Source organism: Cynara cardunculus, assembly GCF_001531365.2.
Source record: "Cynara cardunculus var. scolymus isolate 2C chromosome LG 1, CcrdV1, whole genome shotgun sequence".
Classification (NCBI taxonomy): domain Eukaryota; kingdom Viridiplantae; phylum Streptophyta; class Magnoliopsida; order Asterales; family Asteraceae; genus Cynara; species Cynara cardunculus.
Window position 1 is genome coordinate 23,986,214 of NC_037528.1, and position 12,985 is coordinate 23,999,198.

At 32.3% G+C, this 12,985-nt stretch overlaps 1 protein-coding gene across 2 annotated transcripts; it reads left to right on the plus strand.

The window, feature by feature from the left end:
- The first annotated feature begins 5,295 nt into the window (after positions 1-5,295).
- LOC112519270 (probable U3 small nucleolar RNA-associated protein 11) lies at positions 5,296-9,856 on the plus strand. Of its 2 annotated transcripts, none has more exons than XM_025127301.1 (10): positions 5,296-5,472; positions 6,630-6,707; positions 6,806-6,896; positions 7,002-7,093; positions 7,214-7,307; positions 7,394-7,473; positions 7,639-7,722; positions 9,256-9,355; positions 9,429-9,527; positions 9,622-9,856. In XM_025127301.1, the coding sequence occupies exons 2-9, from the start codon at positions 6,652-6,654 to the stop codon at positions 9,519-9,521; spliced, it is 690 nt and encodes a 229-aa protein (XP_024983069.1). In that variant the 5' UTR covers positions 5,296-5,472; positions 6,630-6,651; the 3' UTR covers positions 9,522-9,527; positions 9,622-9,856. The 2 variants fall into 2 exon arrangements, with proteins under 2 accessions (XP_024983069.1, XP_024983079.1); XM_025127311.1 differs by having other exon boundaries at positions 5,297-5,472; positions 6,602-6,707.
- The last annotated feature ends 3,129 nt before the right edge of the window (positions 9,857-12,985 follow it).

The window sequence follows — 12,985 nt, forward strand, 5'->3', positions numbered from 1 at the left end:
CTGCACATATTTTTCAGGAAGATGAAGACAATGGAACCGGCGATGAGGACGTTATCACTTCTGTTGGGACATCAAACGTGTAGACTACATTTAGAGATAGTTTAGCTCAAGATATGTTTCAATCTTGGAGTGTTACCAATTGAATTTATGTCTATTCTATTTGTAACGAATTTATCTATTTCAATAAATGGTAAACATTTTTTTTCTCATTAAATGTTAATTTATATTGTTACTTGTATTTAAAAAATATCAAAGAAAGGGTATTTTTGTCTTTTTTCATCATTCCATTCTAATTTTGTTGCAAATCAAACAGACAGATTCCAATTCATTAGACAGATTAAATTTCATTCCTGCCAACCAAACACTTGGTCAAACCTGATAACATTCCATTCCAATTCTTTCCAGATTCCAATTCTTTTGACAGATTTCATTCATTCATAAATCATTCTGCGAACCAAACGCCCCCTAAGCTTTTTATGAAAGACCTTTTCAAATGTCGTTTTTAGTGTTTCGTCATAAGGCGTTTGTTGCAGTTTTTATATTGCAACTCTGTGCATTGCACGGGCACATTCCTAGTGTGTATATATATATATATATATATACTATATTATAAAGCATTTAAGAAAAACTCTTAAAAACAATTTTTTATGCACGAAATACTGTTTATTGATGCATATTACTTAAAATTTATGATTGCAAGTAAATTATGTATAAGTAAAACTTATTAAAGCTTCATAATTGAATTCGTGTAACTAACTGCAGATAAACATAATCAAATATTGGATAAACATCTCATTTTAAATATAAAAAATTTAAAATATAATTAGGATAATCATTGAGTTCTAACATAATACTTTATTTTTATCTTTATAAAAATTATATTATTAAACCTAAATTAAATTTCTTTGTTACTAGACCTAAATTAAATTATAATTAAAAAATTGAATTAAAGAAATTACACCAAAACACAAGAACTTTTAAAAAAGTTAATTTGATACTGATATCGGTATTTTTTTTTCAAAGTTTAATAATATTTTCAAATTTATATTTTATTCAAAAATATAAACATTATCGTTTTCTCAAAACCACATAAAACCGTATTATATCGACATAAAAAAGAATAAAACGAAATATTAAAATCAAGATGTATTTCGATGCATTGCACGAGTACTCTTCTAGTGTGTGTATATATATATATATATCGATTGATTTTGATGATTTATTTTTCAATTGTCATGTAATTGAAAATATACATATATTTATGTAAACAAAATTATATATAGTTTTATATATTTGTGGATTCAAATTTTCTTTATAGAATAATAAAAATGGAGTTAAAAAATACGAAAATGAAAGGTTATCAATTAATGTGTTGATTATATATTATATATAAATCAAAATAATGAGAAAAAAAAAGATAAATATGATAGAAAGCTTCTCATTAAACAACCTTTGATTCTTCCTGTAATATATATATATATATATAGACACACATAGAGAGAGAGCCACAGATTTCCATCGGCTTCCCCCATCTCCATTTTCGACGGTAAACTCCCTCTCCCTCACCCATCTCTGGTATTCTATCTCCTTCACATATCAACGTATAATCGCATACATATTTTCCCCTATGGTTGTACAAAAAACCGTCAACCCGTAAAACCCGCACAACCCAACCCGCTAACAACCCAATTAAATCCAACCCGTCAAACATTAATTAGGAGGGTTGAAATTGTGTTAGTATAACTCAACCCAACCCAAACCGTTAACCCGCCACTAATATATATTATTTTTATAAAATTATGTGTGTGTATATATATACATATACATATATATATATATATATATATGATATTTACAAAGTTATAATTTACAGCCCAAAAATATGTATATTTTTTAGTCTAATGTACAACCTAAAAATTAAATACATGTATCACTTGTCCAATTTATAGACCAAACGTAATCCAACTATTGTCTAGGTCAAGTCCAATAGGACCAATACTCCAATTCAATTCACTGATTTAATTCTCGACTTCACGTTCTCCTATGGTCTACTCGTCTAACGTCCCTAAATCTGAGAGTGCCGACCGAATTGTGGTTGTTGGCTTGCTGCCGACCGGACTGGGTTTTTCGCTTGCTGCCAACCAAACTGCTCTTATTCTCGTCCCTAATTCGTACTCCCAATTATGCTTCTCAAGTTCCCGAATCCTTTTCTACTTGCTACGACCTACGAGACTGTGGTTGCTTACTTGCTACGAGATTGTGGTTGTTGTGAGTCGGTGAGTAAATCGTTTTCTGCTTGCTATAGGTATGACTTTTGTCACTTGTTTTCAGCTAATTTCTGCTTGGCTGCTTGTTTTCTGCTACTTCTAAAAACCTTTTATTGAATAAAAACTCCTTGAGATTTACTTGTCTATGAGATCATATACTAAATATTTCATGTGGTTTACTGGTTTACATATTTTTTGAAAATGTTATCCTTAATTGACTATGTATAGGAGCATTGGAAAATACTCCTAAACCTCCAAAAATCGAAGATAAAGAACTAAACTCGTCTAAGAAAAGGGGTGGTAGGACTTCAAACGTTTGTGATCACTTTTTAAAAAAGGACTCTAGATGTGTTTGTAATTATTGTGAAAAAGACTATGCTTACCATAGCAAGAAAATTGGCACAAGTTCTTTGTGGAATCACTTAAGACACCAATGTAAACAGTATTTAGATAACATTAGCGATAAAAAAAAACAAAAATTGCTTAGCTTTCATACTATCATTGAAAATGAGGTGTCATTTAATAAAGAGAGATGTCACAAAGTCGTGATTAGGTTTGTGCTTAAGAATAAACAACTCTTTAGTGTCGTAGAGGATGAAGGATTTAGAGAACTTGTTCATGAGTTGCAACCACAATTTAGTGTTCCTAGTAGAGTGACTGTTGCTAGAGATGTTTAGCGGTTGTTTTGTGATGAGAGAATTAAATTGAAGAAAGAGTTGACAAAGGTCGGACAAAGAATATGTTTAACAACTTTGTTGGGTATATTTTTAGTATTATTTATCATATTTCATTTGCCAACTTTGTGAATTTTTGTAACCCGCCAACCCAACCCAACCTTCCCTAACCCGCAAGGGTTGGGTTATACTTTTGAATGGGTTGGGTTGGGTTGAGATTTTCCAAACCATCATAATTGGGTTGGGTTGTAAAAATCTCAAAAACCGCCCAACCCAAAGAATATGATTTGATTCCACAGAATAATCGATTGTCGAAAAAGCTTCCGACGCTCCGACGTCGAAGTAAAGTCATCGAAATAGTTGATTAATGCCATCAGATTTCACTTCCACCAACAACATGCCTTGGCCTTGACAATTGATTTCAATCTGGCCATCTTCATCTCTCGATAATCGTCCTCCTATCGAGTAAAATGGATCCAACGCCTGTCTCAGAGCATCCTTCATCACCTTCAAATCGAAGAAGTTGGCGGTGCCAGTGGGCTGGTAGAAATACACGCACGGTGTGTGAAATTACGGCCTTCGGTTTCTACAACTTTATTCAGCGTCTTTTCTGTCGGTCTCACCCAGACCCATTCCTAATATTTATAGGCGCCAGACGAGATCTAAAAAAGCTCTCTTAATATATACAATTTTATTTTCCCAAAAATAACATTGAGTTCAAGAAATACTAAGAATTCACATAAAATTGTTTTTCCAAATATTTTTAAACGCAAAATCAATCTATAATTATTTCTGATTAGTATTATATAAATATCATTTTACATGATATTGTCAACCCGTTCCACCATAAAAAAAATATCCTATGATATACCTTATAAATTGACATTATTTGGGGTCACGATGTCTACTATTCAGACTTCAGAATAACTATTTATCTCTTTGTAGACCAATATAAATAAATTGAGTTTTCATCTCACTCCATATTAATATTCTCCATCACCCTTTGGTTAAAACAAACTTTTTGAAACCATCAATTTTAGCATCAAAAGCTCATGTTAGTTATAGCTTGAGATTTTATTCTTGTTTTAGAGATAGGAAAATACTTATAAATCATGTACTCTATATAGGTAAAGGTGTCAATAATGTATGGAAAAAAAAAACAAGGGTAGTTTTGAAATCCTAAATATAGATATAAGTTGGACCATCTCATATGGTTGCTAATTTTTTTCAAAAGGTACGAGGTTTTTTAGTTAATAACAAGAAATCTATATCTGCTATATTCTAATACAAAAATAGAATTCATGCGAATGTAATAATCAAAAGAGTCGACAGAAGATGAATGATAGAGAATATATTAAGGTTTTCTAGGCAGATTTTAAGACTTTGATACTAAATAAAAAAACTTAGATAAACAATAACTAATACTAAAAAAATGAACAACCAATTACATTTTACTTTTTTTTTTCTTTCACGAATGTGATTAATTAATATATGTACGGGCCCTTGATATAATCCTAAATCTTTTAAGTCCTATTAGCTAGGTACAAAAAAAGTTGTATTTCTTTTCGTTACTAATTCTTTGTGGGCTCTGAGCGTATGCATGGCTCGCCCTCCCCAAGGAGGGATTTGGCTCACCATTGTTGGCGATCTTCATCTCCTCAAAGCTCCAAGACAAATTGTTATTCTTTGCTTATTCTACTGCATATGATGAAAAGTAAAAGAAAGTGATCAAATTTGAAACGCGGTTGAGAATTTTTCTGAACACAGTAAAAGGTTTCATGTTTTAAACACCCTGAATATGGATTTGAAACCACTGTCATTTGTTCTTGATAATGTGTGAAATAAACTATTCACATATGAATTATCATAAACTTTAGTGTTTATATTGTGAAGATGAAAGGTTGATCAAGTCTTATAAGCTAAACTCTGACCAGATTCATAACACATAACTGTATTCTTGATTTGGATTTAGTTTTGTTACCTAGGTTTTCAACCTAGAGATGGTGGTGCACGAGGTGCTTTTCACAAGTAATATATAAAGAATAATAATTATACATTTATTTAAAAGATGTAAAATAACTAAAAGACCTTTGATTTAACAGAGTTAAGTTAATGAAGTTAAAAACATGCATCTGATACATAACAAAATTAAAACTCTGGTGACCATGTTTGTAATTATTTTATTTGAGGGATCTAATCTAAATTTTCATATAAGCCTAGGGACGAAATTTGTAATTTGCTCATTCTATTATCACTTCATTTATACAGGCGGAGCCAGCTTGGCCCATAGGCAGCTGGCAGCCTAAGCCTAAGCCCACTCTCACTTAAAACTTAAAAGAACACATATTAGCCCAAAACCACAGAATAATAGCTCTCGCCATCTCAGTTCTCAACTCTGTAACGGCTCACGATTTCCGTTCGAGAGTTCAATCACGAATCACGCTGTCTGAATCCACAAGTCTCGCGACTTCAAGCTCTCGTCGTCCGGGCTCCGTCAAGGCGGCAACCTATTGCTTTCTCTGCCTCTCACGGTATAACATCTCCCCCTCTCTGTAAATTGAAATTTCTAGGGTTTATTTGGTTTAGTCAAATAGTATCGCTGGCTTAGACTTGATTAGTTGGCATGTTTGTTTTGGAATATGCTTAATGTTTCTGTTATCTTGAATGCTTCTGAGTTATGTTTTCATTTAGTTTGGATTTGGGAACTTAAACTTTGACATTTTTCTGTTGTTTTGTTTGGGAACTTTGCGTAATGCTTCTGTTACGTTACTTCACAATTTACACATTTAGTTTGGAGTTGGGAATCTAAGTGTAAGTGAAATATTGGGGTAATTGACAATGTTTGCAAATTGTTGGGATATTTGTTTTATGTAAGAGGACCCTCTGTCCATATTGAGACAAACAATTAAAACTTTTGGGAATAATGATGTGGTGATTGTATAACATCTAAGGTATGATGTGTCTTCGTGCAAGTTTTTGTTGTGGTTTTGTATTATGTTTTTAAGAAAATGTAAACTTAACAAGAAAATGATGCTTCAGTGTCATTGGTACTGTTCTTAGACAAAAAAAGAATTTTGAGAATCTCAAAACAGATCCCTAGATTTATTGATATTGAATTCTCACCGTTTCTCAGACAAAAAAGAGCTACACTGTAGATTCAGATGTCATTAGTTACTTTAACGTTAAACTTCATACGGTTTCAAGTCTCCTGTTAAAAAATACCATGAAATTTGTAATGGGTACTACGTACCGAGTAATGTTGATATTAAATTGCTGCATACTTCCTTCAAAACTTGGATTTATGAGTAGCAGAGTTAAATATTAAAATTGAAGTGTATATTAAGTTGGTAATAAAGCACTGGACAAGGCGTCAAAAGCCAAATGTGTTGTGTATTGGAATGATGAGAGAAGTATTACAGTATATGGTAAGATATACACTCGTTGCAGTTGTTTTCTTAAGGTGAAAGTGTTTCTAGATAGGGTCAGGTCAGTTGATGAAATGCTTTGACTGAAAATTATTCATGTAACTTCACCTGCTTTTGCTCTAGGAAAAAGAAGTCAAAATGTGCATATCTGAGAATCAATGTGAAGCTGTGTCATTTTTTCTAGTGTAATACGTCCACAATGGAATGTTACAGTCAATTAAATTTGAAATGATAGGACCTTCCTTGCTCGTCTTATTTTGCAGCCAGCTGTTCTAATTATTAGAGATGTCATCCCTAAGAAATGCTGTTCATAGACGGGCTCACAAGGAAAGAGCTCAACCGTGAGTGCTTATATTACTTTGATTTCCTCTGTTCCATAAATGTTCCTCAATTTTTTCCTTCTTGTTCTTACATTTCTTACTTGGCGACTTGCATTCAGAAAGGAAAGGAAAAGATTTGGGCTTCTTGAGAAACACAAGGACTATGTTGTCCGTGCAAAGGCCTTCCATAAGAAGGAGGAATACTTGCAGGTAAAAGACATTTTTGGGTGATTGCATTGTTGGACTAACGCATTGCACAACTGTTTCTTTCTTTCTGGAAGTGACTAAAAATATTACTGTGACTTTCCACAACAGAAACTCAAAGAAAAGGCAGCATTTAGGAACCCGGATGAATTTTACTTCAAGATGATCAACTCCAAAACTGTTAATGGAGTACATAGACAAACGTAATCTGCTTATACAATTTCAATCGTCCCCTCCCTCTTACCCCCTCCCCCCTCGTATTCTGGGTCCCCACTCAAATAAATCAATTAAAAACCAACGTCAAATTGTTGTATATGCTGCAGGAGTGAAGCAAACCAATACACTCAAGAAGAACTCATGTTGATGAAGTCACAAGATATAGGTTATATCTTGCAGAAAGTTCAATCTGAGAAAAAGGTGGAATATTGCAGTAATCGCGTTCTTCTCTTATGTTTGAAAATTTCGAGAGTATTTCCTGCTAAAACCATTTTCATTTGATGCAGAAACTTGAAAAGCTAACTGCAACACTGCACTCATTTGATTCTCAGCCATCAAACAGACATGTATACTATGCTGAAGATAGGTCTGAACCTCATGAGCTTCTTTCTTTTACACGTGTATGCTGGAAATTAAGTGATAACACTTATTCTGGACTTGATTAATATTGTGCTGATATCAAGTTATTGTCTGGTGCATGACCGGTGCTCTCCCTAAATTTATTCATGGTTAAATATTTAAACTTCTACAGGGAGGAGGCTAAGAGAATACTATCAGAAACGAAGAGTGTTCGTGGAATGCAAGCTTTCGAGGACTTGCCTGATAAAATCAAAAGGTAAAGTAACTTGTTAGCTTGTTCATGTGTGTAATTTTTTTATTTTTATCGTAGAGATAACCGCTTTAGTGGATGCTTTGCTGGAGGATGTGTTTTAGAAGGTCTAATGTTACTTGTATTGAAAACAAATGCTCTACATGGATCAGTCTTGTTCTTTGTTTCAGTCACATGTGAATATGATAGGTTGTATGGTTCATGTTGTGTTTATTTTAGGTATAGCAGATCATTTGCAATGAATATAAATTGAAAGAGTATGCTACTTTCACGGTAATTAAAAGGTCTTACTCAAGGGATCTTAAGCGCTGGTTGGTTGGTTTTCCATCAAGTTTTGTATGGATAAAGCTGTCTATGGGGATTAATTGGTCTGTGTAGATTGGGAGGGTTTTTTCATAGGTGGAAGGAGTGTGTTTTCTAATTGGGAGGGGCAGGTTAGGAAAAAATGTGGCTTTCTGCTTAAAGCTCCCCCTAGAAGCTTACTGAAAAAACCATTTTCTATTTCATTAAGCTGCTGCCAAGCAGTCATATATATCTAGCTCACCGAATAAGCTGCGAGTCCCATTAATTTCGTTAAGTTGCTAACAAACAGGCCCTTAAGTTGATTATTTTTCCAGGAAAGTCTATCCAAGTAGCATGTATTGATTGAGCACATATTGATCACATTAATCTTTTATATTCTTTCAGCTCATGACCATCATAGTATCATCATTATCATCTTCTTCCGTATATGGCAGTCTATTGCTTTTCTAAGTGAAGCTTTGTATTTCTAATTGTAACGCCCTATAGCCGAAAGTAGCATGTTGCCCCAGATAATCAAAACCCACCGGAGGCTGAGGCCCATAGGGGCAGTAGAGGGCTAAGGCGCCACTGTCTTTTTTACCAGTTAATGGACTTGGCTTTATTTGCATTGTAAGTTTTTAAAATTTTTTATCGGCCTCTTTGTTATCCGGTCCTGAATTCTTACTTTATCCACCAAACCTCCAAAGGGCAAAGGTCCAAGCGACAAATTTCAATAGACTTCTGGATCTACCATTTTGATTTATGAACATGGGAACACACTCGAGTTTGAATGACTTCACAATTCCCCATTTTTTCACCTTTGTACGCACCTCTGAAGCTTGAACGAGATTACAACGAGAGGGGACTAGGGATGAACCGACTCAATAAGGGGAATACAAAGTACAAACGTTTATCTAATTTTTTCATAATTTTTCTGTATTTTCGCCCCAAAACCCATTTATGTGTTTCTATTTGTGTAATTGACATTAATCTATTTTCACTAGTATACTAACTCATCTCAATTTGTTTAAAACTCATATTGATTTTGGCATTTTGTGTCTTTGTATATTATGTAGTGTTTTTAAGCAGCAGTTAATAATAGATGATAAAAATCCGAAGTATTTCAACATATTTCTTCAGAAATACATTTATTACATGTTGTTTTAGAACATGACACAGTATACAAAGACAAAACCAAAATTAATGATTACATGAATACCATTGTTTCAAATAAGTTAATTGATGATTTATGTGCAGGAGGACAGCTGCTTCCTACAGAGAGGTGGAGGCCAGAAGAAGCAGAGTCCAACAGTTGGAGAAAGTATATAGTGAAATGGCCATGAAACAAGAATTGCAGGTATGTTATTAATTTGCTCAAACTCAAAAACAATTTCAATGATTATGGTTGATATACTTTTGGATTGGAGCAGAAAAAGGGTAAAAAACGAAAGCTACGTGAAGACGAGATTGTGTGCCCAACTTCTAGACCAGTGTACAAGTGGAGAACCGAACGCAAGCGTTAAAAGAAGGTATGATCGTGTTTCCTTTTTTATTTACAACTTGTAATCTGATTCAATCACATTACGAAGGAAACTAATGACGTTATTATCCAATGCAATGCAGAGAGAGACGTTGGTGATTAACATGTAATTCATTTTTGTGATGGAAGAAATAGCAGAACACGTAGAAATACTTCTGTACTTGCGTTTTTCATATTTTCCTTTTCGTTTATGAAATAGTTACGATAATCTATAACTTCTAAATTTATTCTAAACCGAGTTAAGAGATGTGATGGACCTCAAAGTTTACTTAGGAAAAATGGGTTATGATATGAATTTTTTACGAGGCTGTATGAAAATTATGCTTATGTTTACGAACAAGTTACCATTTCATAAGTTTATTAGCTTGTAGATATTAAAAAGAAATGAGTAACTTTATTCACAAATAAGTAGCTAAATCCTCTCGATTTTGGGCATGGCAACGGGGCGGGGAGGGGATGGGATGGGTTTTGTAATCCCCGGCCCTGGCTCCGGTTTGTAGTAACATCCTCCCGTCCCCGGTCAAATCTCTATCAATCCTTGATCAAAATCCGGTCAAACTCCATGAAGAATATCCGTTAGTTTGATTTTATTGGGAATCCCTGGCCCCGGTTTGAGTAATATCCCCCGGCTCCGATTTGAGTCTACCTGGGATCTCCGGCCTTGGGACCTGTTTTAGTGGGGAATCCCCGTCCCCGTTTGGGTCGAATGAACCGGGTATCCCACTGGGTCGGGACAAATTACAATCCCTACTCGATTTCAATAAATGTGATTATGATTTTGGCAACTTATTATTTTTGAAAATCCTGAAATTTTATCAAAATGTAAATCTTAGAAAACAAAGCAACTTAAAAACAATAATTCGGATCCGAGTTATGATAGTTACCAAAGACCGGGTGGTACGATTTTGATAATTTCTAAATTTTACCAACTTGTACATGTTAAAAACCTAAGTGATAAATTCTCAAATTTTAGTGGCTCGTAGATATTAAACAATTGAGCAAAAATCTGAATTTGTTGAAGTTTGTAAGCAAAGTCATAATTTAACCATTTGTTTATGGTAAAGTGGGGAGGGGGCCTAACTTCGACTAGAATAACTCAGATGATTTTCTCAAGTTGCTTCAATTTACAAGCCGATAATATTTAGAAGTGTAGATAATCGTAGCATTTCGAAAATGGAAGGGAAAATAATTAGAAGGAGAGTTAGCATGATCAGATATAAACGGAATTTAGACATAAAGAGATTTAGGGTAAATTGGAAGGTATATATATAGGCCTATTCAAAGGAGTACTGGTTAGTTTGTGGTAATCGTGGAATCCAATCTCAACCATAGAACCTCATTCAACCAATAATAATTTTTCATTTTGTTCATTTTTTTGTAATTATGAGAGGTTGATTAAACATTTTTATTGTGGAGGGTGTTAATCATGGATATTATCATCTTCATTATTTTAATTTTAGAGAAATACATGAAACARTTTCATTAAAATTTCATTAAATATTATATGAAACAATTTCATAACCATATATGAAACAAATTCATCAAAAAAAATATTATATGAAACAATTTCATAAGATTAAACAATTTCATGAAAAAATTTCATAAGATTAAACAATGAAATCGACGTATGAGGGTGATTTTGTACGGTTTTTACAAATGAGGATGATTTTCATTTGATTGCTCCTCTCTTTCTCTCTCTCTCTCTCTCTCTTTATATATATATATATATATAGGGGAGAAATCAAATGAAAACAGCTTAATTTGTAAAAACTGTAAAAACCTCATTCCACCAATCATAATTTTTCATTTTGTTCATATTTTTGTAATTATAAGAAGTTGATTAATCATTTTTATTGTAGAGGATGTTAATCATGGATATTATCATCCTCATTATTTTAATTTTTGAGTTGGTATCATAGTTGGTATCACAATGGTATCACAGTATATCACAATGGGTATCACAYTGTGTATCTTTGTGATTACTTGGTACTTGCCGGATTAATGTTCACCGGAGGCCGGAGATTGGAGGTCGGAGAGATGAGATAGGAGTTTTTTAAAAATATCTAAAATGCCCTCTAATTATAATTTTAACTCAAACTATCATAATTATTAATTTCCTAATTTATCCATTAATTTATGATTGACATTGGATCTCACAGTTACCACAACTAATCAGTTCTCCCTTGAATGGGCCCCTGTATGTATGCGTGTGTGTATATATATATATATATATATCTATATCTATAACCCTAATAAATAAGTAACTTTGGGGACACATGTCATGTTTCTGTGCGACGGTTATTGATTTTCCCCGGCTAAACATGTATCTAGACACAATTTTCACTTACGACCCTCAGACTTATAACATAACTCTGGAAAAATTCACGTCTGAATTTAATTCTGGAGTAGTCATCAAAACCGGGTTTAAAATTTCAAATTCGGATTTTTTAAGCATTTTTCACAAAACAATATTACCCAGGAAAAGAAATTAGAAGAATATGTACTCTTAATACTTAATTAATTAATAATAATGTGAACTTAATTAATTTATATAGTTATTAAAAGAATATTAATACCTTATTAATTAATAATAATATAAAGTTAATTAATTTATAACATATATATACCTAATAAATAAGTAACTTTGGGCACACGTGTACTTAAATTAATTAATTAATAATAATGTGAATTTAATTAATTTATATAATTATTAAAAGAATATTAATACCTTATTAATTAATAATAAGAGCCAAGGACAATCATTATCAAAAGTTGGTTTATTTCTAAGACAATCGGTATTCACGCATGGTCAGTTATATGTTGCTTTATCCAAAGTCAAAAGCAAGCAATGTTTGAAAGTACTAATTAAGGATGATGATGATATTATTGACAGTAAAACAACGAATGTTGTATACAAAGAAGTGTTTAGTAATATATGATACATTTTGATTTTAATATTTCACTTTATTCTTTTATCTCAGTCAATGTTATAGTATAGTCTTATGTGATTTTGAAAAAGTGATGATGTTTTTATTTTTGAATAAAATATAAATTTGAAGATATCATAAAAATCGGACAAAAATATATCGAAATTAGTATCAAATTAACTATTTAAAATTCTTATTTTTTGTATAATTATTTAATTCATTTTTTTATTATAATTTAATTTATGTTTGATAACGAAGTAATTTATATTTTGTTTAATAATATAATTTTCTTATAAAAATAATAATTAATTATTTTGTTAGAACTCGATGATTATCCTAATTATATTTTAGATTTTTTATATTTTAAAATGAGATGTTTATTCTCTATTTGGTTATGTTTATCCGTAGTTGATTACACGAATTCAAAAATGAAGCTTTAATAAGTTGTACTTATGCATAATTTACTTGTAATCTTGAATCTTAAGTAATATGCATCAATATATAGCACTTCATGCATAAA

Coding starts and splice junctions, on each gene's coding strand:
- LOC112519270 (XM_025127301.1), top strand. CDS start 6,652: ATGTCATCCCTAAGAAATGCTGTTCATAGACGGGCTCACAAGGAAAGA. Junction 6,897..7,001: donor AGAAGGAGGAATACTTGCAG/GTAAAAGACATT, acceptor TTTCCACAACAG/AAACTCAAAGAAAAGGCAGC. Junction 7,094..7,213: donor AATGGAGTACATAGACAAAC/GTAATCTGCTTA, acceptor TATATGCTGCAG/GAGTGAAGCAAACCAATACA.